Genomic DNA, 26,089 nt, shown 5'->3' on the forward strand with positions numbered 1-26,089 from the left:
TCATTAATTCATGAGTTTACCGAAAAGTAGTCTACTACAGACATTACCAGTAGCCAGATGGCCTTGGAGTCACCTCTGGCTTGACTACCACTAAGTGAATGACCATAGGCTGATGCCTTATGGCCTTTGTGCTTTGGTTTTCTCATCTGAAAAAACAAGGTGGTTGTCAAATACTGGTATCAACAATATACTTGTTCTGTTTAAAAGCGCGTAGCTTTTAAATATCTGTTGAATACTTAACCTCACTCATAAGAGAAATATAAGTTAAAAAAAAAACAAAGAAATACTTTCATCATCTATCAGACTTGCAAAATGTCTGATAGCACATTGTGTTGGTGAGGTTATCTGGTAATGAGGATTCTCAAGTAATGCCACTGAGAAAGTAAATAGGTAGCAACCTCCTTGGAACACCATGTAGCATATTTGTCAATATTTTAAAATGTAAGTGACCTTTGACCCAGCAAAACTCCACTTATAAGTATTTATTTTGCAGATATAGTCACACATCTGCAACATGATATTCATAAAAGAATATCCGTAGCTTCATTTAGAATAGCAAGAGATTAGAAATAACTAAAAGTCTAACTTATGATATTATGTTTTGATACATCCATACAACCGAATACCATAAAAACTTAAAAGAATGACATAACTCTATATGTACTGCCACGGATACATGGAACACTCGGGTATAATATACTCTATACACACGTTCACTTACATTGGCTAGTAATATAAAATATATAAAACATATATGTATATAAAAATATATTTTTATGTATATATAAAAGAAACATGTGTTTACCAGTGGGGAGAGAAATTGGAGAGTTAGAAAAAGACATAAAAGTTGGGGCCTGAGTATGGAAAGTTGTTACTGCATAAACCTTCGTGCCACTTGAACATGCTTGATATCACAGAAGCCAAGAAGAAAGAGTATTTCATTAAAAAGAAATAGTATATTGCCAGTACACTACTTTCATGAGATAACTTTCCAGTATGATTGCTTCCTATTAATTTAACTGACATCAGGAGATGCTACTGATTTAGCACACAACAATCTCTTCCATCACATACCAGAATCTTTTTTTTAACTTTCCATCTGTTGATTTTTTTACTGAACACACAAATACTGAGTTCCTACTATTGGCAAGTAATATCTACAAAACACAGAAGACTTGATGAGACTCACTGTGGAAAGCTAAGACTCTCTATCCTTCAACCACTGAGTCCAGGGGGCATAATAGATACTAAAGTCTCTCTACCCTCTCTCATCTGCATATGTACTATTGTTGCTTGTATGAAGAAATGCCCAAAAAGGGGTCAGTCTAGATCACTGTATAATATTAGTATAGGAAGATCACCATTGGTGCATAAAGGGACTCCCATCCAGCAGAAAACAGAAGACTGAAGAAATGGACTATGGTGCTGTCTTGAAATGGGTTGAGAGAGAGTGGGAGTCAAGAAAACCTTAGACAAATAAGTTCAGATGGACACTGGACACTGTGATGTTAATTTTACATGTCAACTTGACTGGGCCATGGGGTGCCCAGATATTTGATTAAACATTATTCTGGATGTGTCTGTGAGAGTGTCTGTGGATGAGAGTGAATAGGAGACTAGGCAAAGCATATCACCTTTCCCTTTGTGGGTGGGTTTCATCCAGTCAGCTGAAGGCCTGAATAGAACAAAAGGGGTGACCTTCCCATGAGTAAGAGGGAACTCCTACTGCCTGACAGACTTGAGCTAGGATATCAGTCTTTCTCTGCCTACAGATTCAAAGTGAAACATCAGTTCTTCTTGGGGTTCAAATGCCCTGGCTTCCAGACTAGAACTTTAATATACCATGGGCTCTCCTGGTTCTCAAGCCTTCAAATTCGGATTGGAACTCCACCATTGTCTATTGGATCCCCTGCTTGCTGACTGCCGATTTAGAGACTTCTGAGCCTCTGAAATCATAGGAGCCAATTCCTTGTAATCTATAATAAATCAGTCTCTCTTTCAATATACATACAAACACACACCTATTGGTTCCATTTCTCTGGAGAACCCTGACCAATACAAACATCATTTCTAATTTAATCTCCTCTTTGATCCAAGAAAAAAATAAGCCCTAGGGAAAAAATGTATAAACATTTGCAAAGAGGTATACAGAAGTACATTCACTATCAATGGAAAAAATAAGAATCGACATCGATGTAAAACAATAAAATTTGGGGTCAATAAGTCATGGTACATTCTTATGCAGTTGGCCTTCCATATCCTTGAGTTATGCACCCATGGATTCAACCAACCTTGGATCAAAAACAGTAAAACAATAAAATAAACTTGCATCTGTACTGAACATGTACAGACTTGTGTTATTATTCCCTAAACATATATAATATATATTATATAACAACTATTTCTATAGCATTTACATTGTATTATATCTTATAAGCAATCCAGAGATGATTTAAAGTATATGGGAGGATGTGCATAAGTTATATGCAAATACCATGCCATGTTATATAAGGGACTTGGGCATTTATGAATTTTGGTAGCCAATCCCCCATTGATACCAAGGTACAACTGTATAAGAATATTGTGTAGTCAGTTAAGTAACAGGTAGACATAAATTCATAGAATGAGTAAAATGTTCTCAATATAGGAATTAAATTAGAGAATAACAGATAGGATAAAAGGAAAGATAGTATGTATATATGGTAGTTTATACATATTAATTTAAAACTCTAGGAATATATATATCATATATTAATATGTAAAGCACAATTATAAATCATTTTTTCATTATACCATTATTAGTTTCATTCTCATTTTCTGAGTTTTCTACAAAGAACACAGATGACTTGTTCTAGTCCTTAAACTCAAGGGTTGCTGGTAGAATTTCCAGTGCCTGGTAGTATCCAGCAAATCCACTTAATTGTAGAATATAGTATAGCCATGAAAATTATGGTTACAGAATAGTGTTTTAAAACATTAAAATAACAAATAACAATATATCGCAACAAAAACCAGGAGGTATGGAGAAGTGAGGTGGTTTAATTTCCTCATTTTAAAATCCGTTTGTCAATAAATCTCTGTGTGTGTGTGTGTATATGTGTATGTGTGTGTATATATGCTTATATTTATATTTAACTTTAAAGATATCTTAAGAACTATACTCTCTGTAACAGAAACATTATCTGAAACATAAAACAAATCATTTTCATTTCATTTTTTTGTTCTGTAAATTTAAAACAAAATTAACCCAATATAATTAATCAAATTATACTGGCTAAGTGATAAACTAACATAATTAATCAAATAAATCAAACTATTATAATTAGTTTAACTTAAAATAGTATGTATGGTGTGATTCTTTTTGTCAGTCTTTCTATCTACTTGCCTTGCTGCCTACCCTACATAGGGTTATCCAACTTACTATATATATTCATAACAGATGTTTGGGATTATGTTTATAAATATATGATATTTGGTTTTTCTGTTGAGATTTTTAGGATTATTTTCTAAACTGTCTATATCATGTATTTTAATTGAAATTTATATTAAATACATATCACAGAAAAAGTCATTCTATGAAATAAGAAATATATATAGATTTATGAAGCTTCTCTATCCAATAATTCTAATTTTTTTCTCTCATTTATGATTAATCTTCATGAAAACAAGATCACAAATGTATTTCCCATTGAAATATAAACATTCCCAATCAAAGTTAAGAGAATAATGTCCTAATGTGAATTATGTATCTAAGATTGGGGATGGGGAATACGGTAAAAGGTTTCTTCCTATTTGACTTATTTGATCCCCCTTTTTCACTGTAAATATTAAGTCTAAAGAGCTTTACTATGTTGAGGACTGCTGATTCAAGTAGTTTATTGCTCATGTAGCAGGTTTATTCAATACCGTTATGGCCAAGAAGGAGAATGAGAGAGAGTGATAAACTTTTGAGAAACAGTTACACTGCTGCCTTATATTTAACATTTATTTGTTTTGTAACAAATCCATACTTCCTGAAAAATTTCTGAAGATTTTACATCCTCACAGAGCTTTTCCTGAGGCTGGTTTTCTCATAATAAGAACTCGGAAATAATTTTTGAATGCAAAAGGATACATTATCATCAATAAAAAAAAACAGAAAATATGAAAAAATATACCATACTAAATATAAATTACTAATCAAGGACTTTGTATTAACTTCTTGGGTTCATTATAGAGTAGTTGAGGATGCCCTAATCCTTGCTCAAGTGGATCTACTGTCTTTCAATATATGTTTTTTTATTTTGTCTGCCACCCAGACTGAAATGCAATGGTGTGATCTGGGCTCACTGCAACCTCCGCCTCCTGGGTTCAAGTGATTCTTCTGCCTCATCTCCCCAGTAGCTGAGATTAAAGGCGTCCACCATCATGCCCAGCTAATTTTTGTATTTTTAGTAGAGATGGGGTTTTACCATGTTGGCCAGGCTGGTCTCGAACTTCTGACCTCAAGTCATCCACCCTCCTCAGCCTCCCAAAGTGCTGGGATTTCAGGCATGAGCCATCCGGCCTCAATATATAAGTATTTTAAAAAGAGAAACTATTTTCATTTATTAAAATAACATTCAACTGTTAGAAAGAATGAGATTAATTTATATTGGCTGACATATAATAATCTCCAATTTAGATTGTTAAAATAAAAATGTGGCACATATACACCATGGAATACTATGCAGCCATAAAAAACGATGAGTTCGTGTCCTTTGTAGGGACATGGATGAACCTGGAAACCATCATCATCAGCAAACTGACAAAAGAACAGAAAAATCAAACACCGCATGTTCTCACTCATAGGTGGGTGTTGAACAATGAGAACACATGGACACAGGGAGGGGAGCATCACATACTGGGATCTGTCAGGGGAGAAATAGGGGAGGGACAGCGGGGGGTGGGGAGTTGGGGAGAGATAGCATGGGGAGAAATGCCAGATATAGGTAATGGGGAGGAAGGCAGCAAATCACACTGCCATGTGTGTACTTATGCAACAATCTTGCATGTTCTTCACATGTGCCCCAAAACCTAAAATGCAATAAAAAAAATCTGGGTATAAAAAAATGTTTTATATATGTGTGTGTGTGTACGTATATATATATACACACACACATATAGAGATATATATATGTGTGTGTGTACATATCTCTATATGTATAGATACATATATCCATACACACACACACACACACACACACACACACACATATCCCCTTCATTTGTGTGTGCTTAAAGGTGATTTCATGTAAGTGAAAAAACAGAACGAAGAATATGAGAGACTGGGAAGGGTAGGGGATAAAGAGGCACAGAGAGATTTGTTAAAGAATACAAAACTATGGCTAGAGTATGGGAAATAAGTTCTAGTATTCTATACCACTGCAGGATGACTACAGTAACAATAATACATTATATTGTTTCAAACAGCCGTAATAGAAGGAGGATATTGAATGTCCCAATACAAACAAAATGATAAACACTTGAGATGATGAATATGCTAATTAGCCTGGTCTGATCACCATATGTTTTACCACATCCCTATGTACGCCCAGGAGATGTACAATTATTATGCATCAGTTATTTTTAAGATTAAATTTTTTTAGCCGGGCGCGGTGGCTCACGCCTGTAATCCCAGCACTTTGGGAGGCCGAGGCGGGTGGATCACGAGGTCAAGAGATCGAGACCATCCTGGTCAACATGGTGAAACCCCGTCTCTACTAAAAATACAAAAAATTAGCTGGGCATGGTGGCGCGTGCCTGTAATCCCAGCTACTCAGGAGGCTGAGGCAGGAGAATTACCTGAACCCAGGAGGCGGAGGTTGCGGTGAGCCTAGATCGCGCCATTGCACTCCAGCCTGGGTAACAAGAGCGAAACTCCGTCTCAAAAAAAAAAGATTAAATTTTTTAAATTTAAAGAATAAAAGATTTTTAAAGGTGGCAGATGCTACAGAGATGGATAAGTAATAGATGTGAAAAACTGGTAGACTAAAAACTGTTGACAGTGATTAAATGTTTTTACTATATAACCTTTAAAACTATTTCTACCCTTTATTTTCATAATAATAAAAGTACTATAGTAATACTATATAATTATAAAATATAATGTTATAATCTTATAAAGTATTATAGTGTTATTTTCATAATACTATAAAGAGTTAATGATTTCAAGGTTCACAATCCTTTATTTTATAATTCAGTTCTACATGCAGTGCATATGTAGAATACCAACAGCAATATGTAGCTTCCAGAGAAAGCAAGAGAATTTTTGGAAAAATTTTGATAGCACAACAATGACAATTTGTAATTAGAGATGGAAGGTTGAACACCTGTATAGCCAACCTTCTATCCTAAAGCAGAACAGTAAAATAATTCTTATAAGGGCTAAAACCAAAAGAACAAAGACGATAGGAGAGGAGGTGAAAAGCAGATGAAGAACATAACTAATTATCTCACCAAACAAGGGTGACTCCTAAGTAAGCAAATGGAAAAGTCAGCAGTCTGTTCATTCATTCAGTCATTCGCTCATTCATCCAAATTATTTACTGGGTTCACAGTATGCCAGACACTTATCTGTTCTAGGTTCTGGAGACAAAGCCATGAACAAAATGGAAACCAACTCATGCTCTTGCAGAGCTGACAGTCTAATGATAGAGCAAAGGAAGTGTACATTATGTCAGATAGATTTAGGATAGGAAGTTGGAATAGGGACGGAAATTTCAGATAACATGATCATAGAGGACAACACTTGAGGCACAACCAGAGGGAGGTGAGTGAGTCTGCCCCACAGACAGTAAAAGAAAGATAACCCAACTGACGCTTTAGAAATTCCCCCAAGGCTCAGGAATTAGAGAACTTGGGTACTCTGAAAGTATGGCTAAAGGTGAGGATAAAAATAAGATGGCTGGCTGAAAGACTGGTTTAAAAAGGTTTAATAAAGATTTAGACCCTCCCTTTTACCATACCTTCAGAGGAATTGCCTTGCTTAGAAAAGGGCAAAATACAGTGATGCTGACTGGGGGATCCAAAGAGGTAACATACTGAAGACAGGGAGGTTAAGCAAGAATATATACACCAAATATCAAAAACCCCAGTTATCTTCTGAGTCTCCTTCCCCAGAATGCTTGCAGCTAAAGCCTAAACTCTCCCATTCAGAGTACTGCAGAAACCTTCTTTGGGGACTCTGGCAAGCCCCCTAGAAAAGCTCTGACACTGATGATCCATTGATGGTAATACACAGAAGATCATAGTCAAAAGGGCTCTTTTGTGTACACTGGACTTCCAATCAACTGTGTTTCATTCTTAAAATATAGCAAGTTAAAATAAACATGTGAAGAGAAGGTAAAATCAGCAGAAAAATGCAGTTTGGAAGAAACTGACCATACAGGGAGAAGAAAACCTTTAAAATACATATATATATTTATATTCTAAAAAAAAAAAAAAATAGTGGAAATTTTAGAGTTTTTAAAATGCTGAGCCTAAATTTAAAAACATAAGGTCTAAATCAGCAAAAGATGGGTAAATGGCTTTTTTTTTCTATCTTCTTTTCTAGTCCCCAGCAATCTAAAAGATTAACAGATAAACTTGGATATGCCTAGTTATTATCGAGGATTGATCCATCTCCTTTTAGGAAGAAAGGACCTAAGGTATTGGATTGCAAGGCCTGCAAGTTGCCATTTCAATCACTGATTGCCCTTCTTGAATCTTCCTTCTAAAATGAAAATGAAATTGTGGCTAAAAGTCCAGCTCAGCTAATCTTCGAATCTTTTTGGCCTCCTTAATCTTCTTTTATTACGATTTCTAATATGAGAATGAAAAAGTCAATTCTCTCATTTTAGTGGTAGATTAAATTCTTTCAGCAAAAGCCATTCACATTTGTACTTTTTTTGAATCCTACTATCTGACTGACCATGAGCCAGGCCAGCCTCCTTGTATCTGACAAGCACTGGATGCTATTTTCTTTAAAGTGACTCTGCAAGACTTTCATTCGAGAACCCAGAGAGTCATCTTAGATGGTCATTTATTACCTAAAAGGGTACAGAATAAATTTCAAAATAAATGAAATTCCAATAAAAGCATTTGAAGCTATATTGTAAACACTGTGACAATATTAGATTAAATGTATTTTCATTATCTAATCTTGAAGCTATGGATTTCCAATTTACCCAGACCTGGACATAAATAAAAACAAAGCTGGCATTCTGCTCTAGATGAGAAGAAATTATCTTGGTATATAGGTGTGTAAGGGGTAACATCTGTAAAATGTGATGGCGATTTGGGGGTTTTCCTGGTGTGTCAGGAAGAGTAAGCAGTGATGCCTCTTCTATTTGTGATAGCAGAGTAGAAACATCGATGTTCTGATGAAATCCCCACCACTATTAATTATAATTTTATAATCTCAGATTACATAGCAGATGTCTCTAAAGTTAACTATTAAATAAATGAATAAAATATACTCAGCATCAGACTATTATGAAAGAATTATCGGAAGCTCTGGCTAGAATGAAGATATCATGTTCTATTAGAAGAACAAAAGGCACACACCACAACAATACTTCTTTTTTTTTTTTTTTTTTTTTTTTGAGACGGAGTTTCGCTCTTGATACCCAGGCTGGAGCGCAATGGCGCGATCTCGGCTCACCGCAATCTCCGCCTCCTGGGTTCAGGCAATTCTCCTGCCTCAGCCTCCTGAGTAGCTGGGATTACAGACACGCGCCACCGTGCCCAGCTAATTTTTTGTATTAGTAGAGACGGGGTTTCACCATGTTGACCAGGATGGTCTCGATCTCTTGACCTCGTGATCCACCCGCCTCGGCCTCCCAAAGTGCTGGGATTACAGGCTTGAGCCACCGCGCCCGGCCAACAATACTTCTTAAGGCTACATTCATTCAACTACAAACATTTACCAAAACCTTCTACTAAGTACCCACCACAACAAGCAGTACTGCAGATACAGAGATGAGAGAGACCTGGTTCCTGGTACCAAGCAACTCACATCAGAGAAGATAAACATGTAAGCAATTAACCATAACATGGTATATCATAATCTAGAATTATGTACGAATTATTATAGTAAAATACATATTCATTTAGCTTAGGGGAGGATGCCTAAGTTAGAGAGAATATACGGGAAGTTTGGAATAAGAATATATAATATGGCCAGAAGCAGTGGCTCATGTCTGTAATCCCAGCACTTTGGGAGAACAAGGCAGGTGGATCACTTGAGCCCAGGAGTTTGAGACCAGCTTGGGTGAGATCTCATCTATACAAAAACACAAAAATTAGCCAGGTGTGGTGGCGCATGCCTGTAGTCCTAGCTACTCGGGAGACTGGGGTGGGAGGATTGCCTGAGACTGGAGGGGAAGGTTGCAGTGAGCCAAGATTGTGCCACTGAACTACAGCCTGGGAGACCCAGCAAGACCCTGTCTCTCCAATAAATTAAATAATAGATAAATAAATAAATAAATAAATAAGAGAGTGTGTGTGTGTGTGTGTGTGTGTGTGTGTGTGTGTGTGTAGTCTCAAATATATAATATTTGAGAACTGGTAGGACTCTATCACATAGCACTACTATAAAATATTTTCTAAAATAAAGTGTTTTTAAAATGTGCCGTGTGACTTGAAAACTGCTGTGGCCAGGTGATGCGTCCTAAGTATTCATTATGTGTTCATTATACTATAATCTTAAGTTTTATATATGTTTGACATTTTCCATAATAAATTCTTAAATTTTTTAAAAAGTTGTTCCCTTTCTTACTGTATGCTGTTTAAGTAGACTAGTGTAGCAATTTATCACGTAATTTAGAGACCACTGAAAAAAGAAAACTAACATTTTGTAGCTGAAGCATATTTATAATCAAATCTTATAATCTTGAACTCATGCTATAGGCTTTTGTAATCCTTACTTCTAAAACAGAACTTTTTATTACTATATACGCTGTATCTCTATATATACACAAATATATATATACTAGTATAAAAATAATTTGAGATATGGAAAGCAATCATGGGATGATTTAAATTGAATAGAAATATCTGCACAGTTTTGAAATAAACATTTGGCTATTATTATATATTAGATCCCAGAACACATTATTTCATAGATGCTTTCCTTGAGTAGTTTTCTCTACTTAATCATTGCAAAGAAACTCACCTTCACAGCAATTTCAAGGCTACTTCACTAAGAAAATAAACAGCATTAACAATACCTCCTTCAATTTTCCTCCTGCCCTATCCTCCCCCTCCCTTCTGTTGTTTTCCTCTCTCTCTTCCTTCTAAGGAACTATAACAGGCTGAGTAAGCATACAGGTTCTAAAGCCAATATATTATTGTGCCTAACTCCTCAGTCCCCCACTTGCTAGCTTTGGGCCTGAGACAAGTAGCAAACCCTCTGAGTCTCAAATTGGTGGTGAATAACTATCCCTAATTCAGTTGTGTAAGGAATAAGTGAGTTTCAGCTGTTACATCCTTCACCTTCCTCTCCATTAACATCATCCCACATCTAACCTACACTGTGATTTTAGTATATCACATACCCATTTCCTTCCAGCCCAAAGAGTAACCTAAACTGCCACCTCTTTAAGGTGGCAGAGAGTCAAAGTTACTTCCTGTAGTTATATCAAGAAGGTAAAACTGTTCTGTTCTATTTCTGCTTCATTTCCAAATCCAATAACCACTTCTCTCAATGTTCATTGTACTCCCCTGCTCTATATTATTAGCAATAATAATTCTATATTTTCTTTCCCTTGAAATCATCATCTGCTCTTTTGACTTCAATTTTCACCCTCATATAGATGATACCAAAATCTGTAATTCTAGTTACCATCTCTTGAGTTCTCAAAAAGAATTTCCAACTACCAATCAAGCAACTAATTTCATACGGTGAGATCACCGTTATCTCAAGCTTAAGATACACAAATGAAAAATTATTTTATCTACCTTTTCTACCCAAAGATATTCCTGTGTACTTTACCAAAGTAAACATATTATTACCTCTGCTAACACTCCAGAGCATCTTTAACCCTTAACGTTCATTCAAAATGCCCATTACTTGTCAAATTCTATTGATTTTACTTATTTCTCTTACTTTCTTCTGCAATCATTTCCACTTTTAATACCATAATTCAAGACCCCTGAACTATGTACAATAGCTAAAGCATCTCTGCTCTCAATGTCTTTTCCCTCTATTGTTCAACCACCATATTATCTATCACAAAAGCATTTACAACGTTTCAGAAACTGACTCAAATCTCTTCTATCCTCCTCATCATGGGCTCTAATCAAATAGAGCTTCTCACATTCTCCAAGTATGTCTCATGCAATATACATGTAAAAATATGTTCTCTTGTTTATAAGTTTGGCTGTGATCTTAGTGTTAACTCATATTATATTCTAATTTTCCTTTATTTTCTGTTTCATCTGTTTCCACAATTCCTATTGTTGAAGTTCCTTTTTGTTCTTTTGTGACCTGTAGTAACTTATCAAAGTAGATTCTAAAGTCAGTGCGGCTTTCTACATCAGCACTATCCCTTAATATTTTTTTCAAGTATATTATTCCCTTTGAAAAATCTATATTATAGTGGTTAATACAAAAGTCAAGAAAATATTTCAGATTTATAAGTCAGCTCTACTCACCAAGGGTTCGGCCATTACAACTTCAATTTTCTTTTCAGCTTGAACAGCAAATTCTGCAAAGAGGCTCTTGATGACATATTCACCAGGTTTGACATCTGGGTCAATTGTAATGTTTGACATAATGATATTATTTTTTCCCCAAGTGGAATGAAAGTTGGAAGAAGCACAGTACTTATTCACTTTGCTGACTGGTGCTGAAGCTGAAAGTAAAAGAAACAAAAGAACTCTACTTTAATAATCAACTCAAGAGGCCTACCATAACAACCCTATTTAAGTTGTAATCTGCCCCTTACCCCCATCCAGTTCTTCCAATCTCCTTTACCATAATCCATTTTGTCTATTTCACTTGCCACATTCTAACATATTTACAATTTAATTACATATCATGTACATTATTACTGTTTCTCTCTCCATCCTACCTCAATGTGAATTCCATAAGACTAGGGATTCTCTTTTGGTTTTTGTTGTTGTTGTTGTATATGGTAAATCCCAAGTATCTAGAACAATGCTTAGCATATATTAGGTGCACAATATTTACTAAATGAATGAATGGATTCTAATCAGATAGTCAAATGCAATAAAGGAAATAAAACAGATGTGAATAAATGAAACAGGAATGGGATTGGGGAACTGAAAGACAACACTACTTTGGAAAATATGCTCAGTGAAGACCTCACTGAAGAAGCTACATTTAAACCCAGGCCTAAATTATTTTTAAAAGGAGTGTGCAAGACAAAGCACCAAGAACAGGAAACACAAGACTGAATGTGCACCCCGAAAAACAGAAAGACCAGTGTGGCTGGAGCTCGAGGGAAGAGGCAGAGGCGGAAGGTGATATAAAATAAAGTCAGAATCACTAGTCAGGGAGCAAGTCGCAGAAGACCTTTAGGGACTTTGTAAGGAAATCAGATTTTATTCTAAGTGCAATTAAAATGAAGTGGAAAGCATTAATATGAAGAGGGATAGGATCAGGCTTTCTCTTTATAAAAACCTCTCTGGCACCTCTGGAGAGTGGATTCAAAGAGGGAAAACGTAGACTCAAGGAAGCCATTACAGAAATCTGGGTGAGATGATCGCAGCTTGGCCTAAGAGGATGGCAATGGCACAGGAAAGAAAGAAAAATATCTGAGACTTGTCTATATTAGTGGATTAATTAGCAAGGGGAGAGAAGGAATTAACAATGACTCACAGCATTTTTACTTGAATCACTCAAAGGACAGTGGTGCCATTTACTCAGATGGAGATGACACGGTGCTGACAAATAGTAAGCTGCACCAGGCTTGGCCCCAAAAGAAGACACACCACTGCATGCCGTGCGGCTTGACCTGCTCTGTTTTCTTGACTGCCGGGGCAGCCTACTAAGGAACTATAACAGGCTGAGTAAGCATACAGGTTCTAAAGCCAATATATTATTGTGTACTTTAACTTGGCTTCCTACATACAGTTTTCCAGTCACATCCATCTTCCAGTCAGATGCATTATGTCGATACCATATCCTCTAACTTCAGCTTATGTTGCCCTTTTTAGCTTAGAATATTCATGGAGAATCTGCAAGTTTGTGCTTCTCTACCTCAACCTGAACTCCAGGGACTGCCCTTGAAACCCCTCCTTGAAAGAGGAAGCAGAACACAATTACTTAAACACTGATTTCCCATGTTTGTGTCTATGTGTATATAACTACAGGATAATAAATTTGTTCTAAATACACAAACTCAAAACTTATAAAAGTTGTTTTGTCAAATTAAAAAAAAAACTCTACCACACATAGGTCAAAATACACAAGTCTGTAAAAGTAATCTAAAGAATATCACAAACTGCTAATATTATATCTAAAATAAATATCTTTGTATCATATCAAGTTAAAGTACATTATGCACTGTATTCTAGAACTAAAATTATATAATAAAACAAAAACTCAACAGTCCTTTCAACACAGTGAACATTATTTTAAACAATGACCTGTTTGTTTACTCTGTTTCATGATCCAACATTGTGTATTATCAAGGAGGGAATCTGTTAACAAGTGTCATTGTGGAAAAAAGAAGAGCTCTCAAATTAAAAAAAAAAATTATTTTGTATCATTAAAAGTACTATAATTTAACTTAGGGTAGTGGATACAAACTATATCTTTTCCTTTAGTTAAGATTCATAAGGTCATAACAGTTACAAAGTTTCTCTAGCTTTAACTTTATAGCAAATGTAACTAAACAGGATCCTTAAAACTGACCTAGGTACTTCAATTCTAAATTTTAATGAAGTAAAAACTTTTAAAATGACATTCTAGCCTTTAAATATTTTTCTTAATAAAGCATAATCAAATATTCCAAGGTATAATTGCATACATTAAAAATTTGCCAATAAAGCCAGAAATTTTAGGCAAACATTTACTTCTAATTTATCTATCAAGATAAAAATATTTCATTTGAGAATTCAAAATTTTATGAAAAACACAAATGTTTCTGATTAAATAATTTATTTAAATTGTATTTCTTAGTAGGTGTTTAATAATGGTTGTTGAATTTGTTAATATAAAAAAGTAACAATGAACGGATATACTGATTGAAATTTCAAAATAAATTTCAAATTGTATTTCATTCAAAATAATTATTGTTGTAATCTAATCAGCAGAATGCTAAATAGACATTTTAAATTACATTATCAAAAAACACCAAATGTCACAGGAAAGTGTTCAAAATATAGTATTAACTGCATAAAGATCCTAAGAGTGTGTATATAAAACCAAGTAAAATTAGATGACAGGAAAAAATATGTGTGGCATATAATAAACACAGAGGTAATCACTTTTACCTCTACACACAAAGCTGTGATGAAATCGACTAGAAAAAGACCCACATCCCCAAACTGAAAATGAGACAAGGACATGAATGAACAAACAAGTTACAAATTATAAAATGGAAAAGACCAATAATAATTAATCTTGTTAATATTCTAAAAACAAATAAAAATCAAGTAACATTTTTCATCCATCCAAGTTGTCCCCCTCAACTTTTTATTTCATCATAATGTTCAGCCTTGGTAAATATATGTGAATTCTTTTCATTTTCTGCTAATAGGAGAGAAAAAGGGATGATCACCCTAAGCAGGACAAGAAAGGCTAGATTCCATATAACTAGATTAACTTGATGTTATCTGACTGCTTGTATTAACTATCTTATAATGCTAAGGTGTAATATTTCTCTACATGCTATTCCAAAATTTTGAAAGATTTATGTAAGCCTATGAGAGAATAAAGACATAATTGTTAATAGAATCCTTAAGACTGTAATTCAAGCATTGAATTACAAACTGGAAAAGCCCAATGTCGTGTTAAATATACTTGGAATATAAATCTACTAATCTCTAACTGCTAATAATAAGAATAAAGCAAGACCTAAATAATTATAATTTGGGAATCTAAAAGCTAGCATTCCTACTCTGTCTCTTAGATAAAGCTCAAATAAAAACTAATTATCAGTATTTTTGGATGGCTAACTTTCTCCATAGCACTGTATTTAGTATATTTAATAAAACAATTGTCTTTTTCATGCTGATGAAACTCCTAAACCATTACAAAATAAATTTAAATTCAATCAAAAAGAAGAGACAGTGGGAAGAGACATAATGTATAACTGTTACAATTAGGTGTGTTTGGGTTCATTATAGCAGGAGTTCTCAGCTTTTTTCTAACTCCATTATGTTTTTACACACCACATTCTGAATATAAAGGCCCTCAGAATACACGCTGGTTCTCAACAATTGAGTATTTCATTCCCTACAGGTAGACGTGGTCTAAAATAACCACAATGAAGTCTGTGGAAGCTGCCTCTAGCTTCCTCACACCCAAGAAGAGGTCTTTAGGGATTTAAAAAAAATCTCTGGGCTACTTCTTCATAGCCGCAAACTTACATAGATACACACATATTATATGTAGACATTTATGTATAGATTTATATAACAGAAATTTTTACATAATGTATAATTGCTTACTATTACAATAATTATTATTTATACATCATATGGGCTAACAGTAAAAAATTTGAAGACTACCTACAAAAGTAGAAGGTAAACGGCTTTGGAACAAGAACAAAAGTAAAAAACATCAAAACTTTAAAAAGCAAACACAAAATTTTTAGTTTAGAAAGCAAGCCTACCCCCCAAGTTATTTTGTGTATATCAACAAACTCACTCTGAAGTTTATACGGAAAGGCAAATAACCCAGAACAACCAGAACAACATTGAAGGAGAAAAAAAAGGTCAGAGGACTGACATGATGCGATTTCAAGAAAATAATCAACACAGTATGGTACCGGTGAAAGAACAGACTAACCAATCAATGGTATGAATAGAGAGCCCAGAAATGGACCCACATAAATACTATCAACTGATCTTTGACAAGGGAGCAAAGGCAATTCAATGAAGAAAGGAGTCTTTGCAACAAACAGTGCTGGAACAACTAGACATCCACACATTAAAAAAAGAATCTAGATACAGAACTTATACCTTCCACAAAAATTAACTGAAAATGGATCATAGATCTAGATGTGAAATGCAAAACTATTAAACCCCTAGAAGATAGGATAAAATCTAAGTGATCTTGGGTTTGGTGGGTGACATTTTAGATAAACATCAAAACCATGATCCAGGCAAGAAAAAAAATTATTCAAAATGAAACCTTGAGCTCTGCAAGAAAATGTTAAGAGCATGAAAAGACAAGACACAGATTAAGAGAAAAAAATTGCAAAACACATAGTTGATAAAAGACTAAAAGACTGGTATACAAAATACATAAAAAGCTCTTAAAACGCAACCATCAGAAAACAAACAAAACAACTAAAAAATGGGCACCAGATCTAACACACCTTACCAAAAGAAGACATACAGATGGCAAATAAGCATATGAAAAGACGTGCAACTTCATATGTCTTCAGGGAATTGCAAATTAAAACAACAACGATATACTACTACATATTGATTAGAATGACTAATGTCCAAAACTGACAACACCAAATGCTGGTGAGGATGTGGAGCAACAAGGGCTGTCATTCATTACTGATGGGAATGCAAAATAGTACAGACACTTTAAAAGACAGTTTGGTCATTTTTTTTTTTTTAAACTAAAACCTATTCTTACCACACGATCCAAGAAATGTGCTCCCTGGTATTTACCCATAGAAGCTGAAGACCTATGTCCACACAAAAAACCTGCACATGGATGCTTATAGCAGCTTCATTCATAATTGTTAAAACTTGGAAGCAACTAAAATGTCATTCAGTAGGTTAATGGATAAATAACTGTGATACATTCAGACAATAAAATGTTATTCAGTGCTAAAAAGAAATCAGCTATCAAGCTATGAAAAGATACGAAAGAACCTTAAGTGTGTATTTCTAAGTGAAAGAAGCCAATATGGAAAGGCTACATACTGTATGATTGTAACTATATGGCATTCTGGAAAAGACAAAACTGTAAAGCCAAAAAAAGGTCAGTGATGACCAGTGCTTGGGAGAAGGGAGGAATGAATAGGTGGAACACAGCATCTTTAGGGCAGTGAAACTCCTCTGTAGGGGAGTATATGGTGGATACGTATCATTATACATCTGTCAAAACCTACAGAATGTGCCATACAAAGAGTTAACTGGAATGTAAACTTCAGTTAATAGTAATGTTTCAGTATTGTTTCATCAATGGTAACAAACATACCACACAAAGGCAGAAACTGGGAATGGAGGGAGGTTATGAGGGAACTCTAATTTCTACTGAAGTTTTCCATAAACCTGAAATTATGCTAAAAAAATAAAGCCTATTAATTTACAAAAGTAAAGCTAAATAAAAGAATAACAAGCCTATCCTATCCCTGTCAGCCAGAACCAAAGTGCCTGGGAAGAGTCAAAATAAACAATAGCTCAAGCTGGAGCTTAAAACAATAACATACTTGGATCCTGCTCAAAGACAGGAAACAGTTTATAAGTCAATTAAAATGAAAACGTCAAAAACACTAATCGGCTTATATGGTAGACAGATTAAAAGTAGTAAACAAAAAAAGCAAAATCAGTATTAGGGAATAATAATAGCAAACTTCAACTTCTGGTGAGGCCAGTTGCATTGGTGTCAGTACCAGACCTTTCAACTACCTATGCAGAGGAAAACTGTACATCTGAAAGCAACTAATGTGAAGAGAAAAAAAGGAAACATAAGTAATGTGTATGCTGTGTGTGTTAAGAGGTGTAATTAGAAAACATCATTTCAGGCACGGATACAGCTTAGCAAGAGCAGAGAGTGGGCTTTAGAAGGCAAGAGTATCTCAAAATTCCACCATGTTAGTGAAAAGCATACCAGACGCTGTTTACTTCCAATGGGACAAAACATGATTTAATATATAAAATATTATCTCTTTAGTCTAACAAATCTATTCTTATTTCAAGTGATATGCTGGTAAATGGCTCTCTTTAAAACAAAACAAAACAAAAGGCAGGGGAGAGGGTCCCATTTTGCAGCCTTTGCCAATATCTCTGGTGTAAATATTCGCACCCCTTAAGAGCTCTTAAGCCACTAATGGCTTAACCACTGGCTTGTAGGAACTAGATCCAGAACATCACTCCTAGTTATAGAGAATTTATGACAAAGAACTGACTCCAAATTAAAGCTACTGTCATGTGGGAGTGGCAGCACTGGAACAGGAACTTGGGTCCTGGTTACTAAGAACATTCCCATCCATAACTATTTCTTCTACAATCACCAAATGTGGATGGATCCTTCCCTCCTTTAAAGGTCCAAATTCTTATATTGTTTGTTTAGAATAAATATTTCCTGAATCTAATATTTTGGTCGCATCTTCTAATTCATTTGTATAAAAAGGGCAAAAATGTTTCCTCACTTTACTTAACCTACATTTTAACTCTTTTTAAGTTCATTTTATTTGTTCCATTTAAATCTGTCATCCGATTGAAACTTACTTGCGCTACTAATATGAAGTAAAGATTTCATTTTTTTTCCTCAACATTTAATCAATTCTCTTAGGTTCATTTGCTGAAATTCTGTCACTGATTTTACTCACTATCATAAACTAAATCCATACTCAAATATGTTTTCTGGGCTTTTTATTCTGCTCAATAACAATCTGTGTTTGTGTCAGTATCAGACTTTCAATTGTTACAGCTTTATAATGGGTTTTATTATTTGTTAAGACAAATATTCTTATTTATTCATCATCTTCAGCTACTGTCACTCTTACTTTAAGCTTATGCATACCTTCACAAACTTACTTGGAAAAAACTTGACATCTTTGTATTATAAAACGTCTTATCTAGTAACTGACACAGCTCCATTAACTCATCTTTTGTGTACCTAGAGAAAAAATGTATACTTTCCTTCAGAGGAGATCTAATTCTTAATAATTCTATTCCTAAATACTTATGTTTCCATTTTGTGCAAACGTCATTTTACCTCACTATTCGGTCCAATGTTTTTGCTTTTGATTCCATTTCAATGGACAGAAAAATTATTACTCTGCTTGTTCTTTGGACAGCTGTCCCTAAAATGTTTATTTATCCTAAACTATTCTCATTGAAAAAAGTTTCTAAACATAGAAGTCCTATGACATCTTTGGCACACGTCCAATGTTTTTTTACTTTAAGTCTACTACAGAAGTATCAGTTATTATAAAACTCAAGAAAAATGACCTATCATCTAAAAACTCCATTATTCACTCAGCTACAGTTTCCTTGAGGTTACTATTTTCTTGTGCTTTTTTTTTTTTTTTTTTTTTTTTTTGGTAACCTTTGGGAGCTCAGCTAAGAAACTGTTCTCAAAACCTAGAGATAATGTGGTATTTTAAAAATGTGCATGGACCTGGGAGCCAGAAGACAAGGGCTTTAGACTTGACTTGGCTACTCATTATCGTTATAATCTTGGTCAAATTTAACCTCTTTTGCTTCCTCTGTAGCAAATGAACAAGCTGAATTATATTGCAACCAAGAGTATGTGTAAGAAGCAACAAGAATGTTGTTTTCATTTTTGTTCTCCACTACTCCCCCCATACAAATATTCACTGCCTGTGAAAAAGCTGTTGTGGCTGACTTTTCTCCTCTAGCTGGACACGGGCCTGTGGATCAGCAAAAGATATTCCTGTAAACACCAGAATCCAGCAGGACCTCATCCAGCAAACATACCTGGACCCAGGGACTAGAGGAGGTTGACAACTACAGAGATGTGTAGCCCTTTTCTCTGACTGCTGTGAAGCTAAGCAGAATCAAAATAGATGGGCTGAGTTCTCTGAAGCTCAAAGGGTGAGATGATGAGAAAAGACAAGGAGCAAAGGGGCTCCCTCCTACTATCTTAACAGCTGTTAACTGGTGCTATCTTAGACTGCTTTCCCTTCCATCACTCTTGGGATTACTCCTTAAAAGACAGTAGAAGTCTGACCTACACTCAATTAGCAAACAAAGTAATTTAACTGTACATCTAATGGTATCCAGCAGCCAGAAACAAAGAAACAAATAAAATATTTAACAAACATCAGCAGCAAATATCATAGGCTTCAAAACAAACCTATTTTGATTAAAAACCGAAACTAAAGTGCTGATTTTTGCCTTGCTATTCAACACCATCCTGGAGATTATAAGCAAATGCAATATATTAAAAAATTAAATCATTGTTACAAATATTAAAAAGACATGAAACTTTATTAACTAGCAATAATCACCTAGAAATATAAATTGATTTTTTTAAAAACTTCCATTTACAAAAATAAAATAGGTAGAAATAAACGTAATAAGAAAAGCATAGGACTTATACAGAGGAAACAACAAGAGCTTCTTAATATAAAAGAAGATATAAAAGACATCAAAGAAATCTGAATATGTGGAAAGTCATAGTCATAGATGGAAGGATTTATCATAAGCATCAACTTTCATAAAATTAATATATTAATTAGTACAGCTCCAACAAACATTTTGATACTATTTTGCCTAGATTTATTGGATAAAACTTTATTACAGTATACATGGAGGAATAAACACTCAAGAAAAGCCAAAAAATTACTTTAAAAAATATAAAGAATATTTTTTGAAATTAACTAGAATCAGAACATAACTATAATCAAGACATATTTCAGAGCATAATATATCAGAACACAATATAATAATAATCAACTCAGTAGACATAAGTATAGACAAATCAGATCAATGGGAAAAAAAAGAGAACTCCGTGCATTCCAGAGTAAGAATTCAACATAAGCAAAATTAGAAGTGAAAAGATTAGTAATAATGTTGAAATATCTGGCCATTTATCTAAAGAAAAATAAATATACTATATTCAAAAACCAAAGTCCATCAGATTCCAAACCTGACTGGATTAAAAAAAAAAAAAAAACCCAAATCTAGATGAACATGAAATTAAAAATTCATTTTCAAAACGTTAGAAAAAATTAGGAATCTTCTTTTATAATCAAGGGGTGAAAAGACCTGTAGTCTAGAAAGAAAACCCAAAATTACATTTTTTAAAGATAAATGGATTTAGCCAAATAAAAACATAAAATGTTTAGGGTAAATAATACCCATAAACAAGACAAAGTTGGAGAAATATTTAAAATGTAGATGACAGAAAATATAAAACATTCAAAGAGCTCTTACAAAATAACAAGAAAAACACAACACAATAAAGAAAAGGTGCCAAAAGATAGACATAAGGAATTCACGTAACACCAAGTATAAAGAGCCAGTAGGCATATGAAAAAATGTTCGGTGTACCCAGAAAATGCAAATTAAACAAGCAATGAGCTCTCATTTTATATATATCGGACTGGCAAATACTGAAAAGAATACTTACATCACCTACTGCAGGTAAGGTACAGGGAAATGAAACACTTAACACATCGCTGATAAAAATGTAATGCCCATGTAAGTACACTTCTGTGGAGAAGGTGTTCTTACAAAGGATAAGTATTCTGGCCCCTAGAAAAGGGCATAAATTTCTTTGATCTTCAGGCTCTCTGTGCAACCTTCTGATAATAATTTAGCTTTGTATGAGCTTATCCCACAAGGAGCGGAAAGGATGGCATGCCAGCTCTAGCATTAATATCCACTTGGCATATTTCTCGCTGTAAATTAGTAAATTGGCAAATGCATAAGGATTTGTCTGTCATATTGTTTATGATGAGTCTACCCCTTGAAAAAGATTTCATATATACTCTCAGCATTCTGACAAAGCTAAGCTTTCTGACTTGACCCTGAACTTTGCTGGCCATCTCTGGCCACACCTTAAGTCAGAATCAAAATCTTTGGAGTGGGGCCGAGTCTTGTGTATGTTTTTGAAAGCTCCCCAAGCTGATTCTAATATGCAGCCAGGGGTGTGAACTATTGCCTTACCCTATTTTTCTAAAATGGAACAGTTGGCTCTATACAATAATTTTACTTAAAGTTCATTGTGATCATTAAAAGTTTCAAAAGCACCATAAATAAGGAAACCTGTAATTCTAACACCAGAAATAATAGCCATCAAGTAGTTCTATTCCAACCATGCTAAGGCCCTACACATCAAATCACGTCAATACAATACTTTTGCCCTCGCTACATAAAAACACACTACTAACCTTATCTTCAATGATGTTACTAAGGCTATGTTACTGGAATCATCTTTTTATTTTCTTCCATATAGTCTCCCTATAATAAAAATTACTCATTCAGATATTGTTCCAAAATTATGTAAAGCTTATTTTAAAGAAAAAAGGATCCACTTAATGTATCAAATGTAAGCCTGCTTTTGTTATATTGTTACTATATTGCATGTAAATGGATATTGTTAATAATTCATTCCTCATTCTTTTTGAATGCCTTCACTGACTACTTTCTGTATCATATGTCAATAATATAACTGAAAATACAGCTTATAAAACAATTCATAAGATTTTCTATGACATTTACAAGTCATTACCTTCTGGGAGGAACAGGTCTGACAATTTGGAATTTCTCTTCTACAGCCTTCCCCATTCAAATGAATTTCTCTTTAATTATCTTTTTGTTAAAAACCCTTAAAACTTCACTCATTTAGCAAAATTTAAAAAATTGAAAAATAGCATGCTTAATGAAAACCACCTAATAGATCCAAAATTGCCATAAATTCCATCAAACAGGCAATGTCCTGTGGTATTACACATCAACAGACTAGGAAGAATAACCAAAGACACATGACCCATTCCATCCTGCAAAAGGCTAGCAAACTTGTCTTATGTCTCAATGTGACAATGCAACTACAAACAGTTACTTCCAGAAAAGAAGCTTAAGAGTTTGACCAGTAGTGGAATAGGCCAGAACCCAGTGATCTGAGACTTTGGCACTGGCTATGCCTATAATAGGCAAGATATCAGTCAGGTTTCACACTTAAAATATTAAGCAAGCAGTACAGAGGGGCAATCAGAAGAACTACAGCCAGAAAGACGACTGAATATCAGCATTGTTGGAGGTCATATCTAATTACGGAGGCAGAAGATGGTACCTAGAGAATACGATAACTGGTAAAAAGCACCAGGGAGGTCCAACAGTACAGCAGATGTCATCCTGGTAAACAGATGAATAATGCAAAGTCGATGAACAGGAAATAGTTAGACATGCAGCTGGGGAGGGAGGTTTAATCAACAAAAAGGTATGTCAGCAGAACTTCATTCTCTTCAAGATCAAAGCAGGGTCTCACATTTGAAGGAAATGGAATACCAAAGTTTGATAAGGAAAGGCTCAGAAAATAAGAGATTCCGATAATTACAGATGGAGACTTTGACACAAGAATGGATAGCCCAGACACTACAACTAAAGAACAAAGTCAGATCAAAAAGTGTAGTGAGGTTGGGCTGATGGTGAGTCACTGGAACTAATGAACTAGGGCTGTCCCAAACTCCCCATCTTAGCACAGCATAGGGCCCAGGGCCTGCTCTAAGACTGAGTCTACTAGTACCACAGCAGGTACAGAGAAAGGTCATGATAGCAATGTTAATAAAACACAGGGTCAAACTTAACACAGATATTATAATGGCCTGTTTGCATATTCTCAGTCACCTGGCCCATCTGCGTACTCTCAGTCACCTATGAATATTGTGACCATCCATGCTGGATTTTCTTGATTTCGAATCTCATAAGTAAACTATGTCTTTAATATTTATCAATAAAAAAAATTTTAAAGAAAATTGTGAAACCCAAATACTTAATGAGTCAGATAATCAGTTGTACTTCTCATAACACAAAATGTTTAGTCTCAAAAATGAAATGTCTCTTTCCTCAAGTGAGGTGAACCTAGCTTAAGAAGTTAGAACAACAACAACAACAAAAAGATAAAGCAGGCCCATGACTCTGAATTCAATGACATCTGGAGCTAGAAATCCCCCTTTTCAGGGACCATCATGAGAAATTCACATTGCTTACTTAACAGTACGATGAGTTGGCTTTCTTGTCCAGGATCCACTTCCCAAAGCAGACAAATTCATCTGAGGGATAAGAGTATTCTGGCAATAAGCAATAGGTGATTCTTTTCCACTATGAACAACATTAACTCTCAACAGATACATTTCTGAAACTTATGTCAATGAGAATGTAAATGACCCTACAAAATTAGTTTGCAAATAGCTAGCTAAAAATCTCCTTTACCTCCTGTATCTAACCCAAGACCTATTTTTCCTGCATCTTAAATATTTCCCAGAACCTTGTTGAGCTAATATTTTGTAAAGTGATTAGAAGAGTACCGACGCATGTAGTAGGTATTATATACTTAAAATAAGTAACATTTCTTTCATTTGTTCAACCTTCATCTCACATATGGTCTATTTCAATAGCATCCTAACTAGTCTCCTGGCACCACGCCAAAGACAGAAACTTGATGAAATTACCCCAGTCACTTCACAAAGCCCATCAATGGTTCCTCATTTATTTTAGGATTAAGACCAAAATCCATAACAAGGTTTTTGATATTCTACATGGTCTAGTCCCTGCTTAACTCTCCAGCTTCATTCCCATCCTGCTCTCCATAGTTCTCTGCTCCAGCCAAAATGGCCATTCCCTCCAGCCTCTAGCACTGGATATCCCTTCTGCTCACTCACCAATCTCCCAAACTGTTAACTATTTCTTCCTTCAGATCTTGCTAAAGTATCACTTGATCAGGGAAGCCTTCAATTAAAATATGAAGGAGTAGTAGAGAAAGTTAGCTAAAAAAGTTTGGGTGTGGGGTTTTCTGGGGGTGGGGGGTGTTCTTAGTGTTCTTTTGCTTATCTGAGCCCCAATTTACTACTCTATAAAATACCAATTCATCAACTGAAGAATGGATAAACAAAATGTGACGTAGCCATACAATGGAACATTATTCAATACATGTTATGACATAAATGAACCTTGGAAATATAGTAAGGATAAGAACCCTGTCACAAAAGTACACCCAATGTATGATTCCATGTATATGAAATGTCCAAAATAGACAAATCTGTAGTGACAGAAAGGAGATTAATGAGTATGAGGTTTCTTTGTTAGATGATGAAAATGTTCGGCAATTAGATAGTGGTGATAGTTGTATGATTTTGAAATTCACTAAAAACTACCAAATTGAACACTTTATGAATCTTATGGTATGTGAATATCACAATAAAGCTGCTATTTTGAAAAACAGCAATAATTTTCTTCTTGAGATTTTCATGCTGAGGATTACAAGAGATTTAATGAATGTATGTGCATATAAGTATACACAGGTAAGTGTGTAAACACTTATGATAGGTACTTACCACATACCAGACCTATGTAAGTACTTCAATAAACAGTAAGTACTATTTCAATCAAATAACACACAGATTTTAACTGAAATTCAGATGAACATATAATGTGCTTTTTGGGGTTGGCTTTTACTGTTTTTACAATCCAAGAAAAAATATCTCAGTATTAAAAACAATTTATGAACTTTTCTCATTGTGCAAAAATGCAAGTAAGTTATGCAAATATAGTTTCTTAACATACCATATCTTATTCACATTTTAACTTATAAAACTATGGTTTAAGAAGGTCAATCTATTTTATGCCTATGATAAAAACTAAATTCTTTGAAACACCAGCTCTCATAAATATGTGTGCAAAATAAACTCTATAAATTAATACGCTTATAAGGGGTATTATATGAACAGTAAATACATCTGTGATCTTAATATTACAAATATATAACTGAACAGATCTCAGTACTGAGTTTTGCTTTGTCTTATAAATTTTAGGGTACTAAGCCAATCTTTTAAATGATCCCATCCTCACGACACAGCTGGTTTAACAGAATGTTCCTGATTCAGTTTTTAAAAGAAGTAATGCCTATAACTGTTGGCACAAAGATAAAACTCTGAATTTAGGCCATATGAATGTCACTTCATTGTTGTACTGAAAGAAATAAGCTCAACTATAATCTAACTTCAGCAGCACTGCATCA

At 34.6% G+C, this 26,089-nt stretch overlaps 1 protein-coding gene across 8 annotated transcripts in view; it reads right to left on the minus strand.

The window, feature by feature from the left end:
• FRYL (FRY like transcription coactivator) overlaps nucleotides 1-26,089 on the minus strand; it is a 272,384-nt gene that overhangs the window by 125,304 nt on the left and 120,991 nt on the right. For all 8 annotated transcript variants that reach the window (XM_012441093.3, XM_064366949.1, XM_012441090.2 and 5 more), the window contains one exon: nucleotides 11,656-11,855. In XM_012441093.3, coding sequence (XP_012296516.2) covers nucleotides 11,656-11,775 — 120 coding nt within the window. In that variant the 5' untranslated portion in view covers nucleotides 11,776-11,855. The remainder of the gene's footprint in view (nucleotides 1-11,655; nucleotides 11,856-26,089) is intronic.

The sequence above is a fragment of the Aotus nancymaae genome, unplaced genomic scaffold (genome assembly GCF_030222135.1).
Source record: "Aotus nancymaae isolate 86718 unplaced genomic scaffold, 86718_ANA_hifiasm-v0.15.2.pri h1tg000006l, whole genome shotgun sequence".
In the NCBI taxonomy this organism is placed as follows: Eukaryota; Metazoa; Chordata; class Mammalia; order Primates; family Aotidae; genus Aotus; species Aotus nancymaae.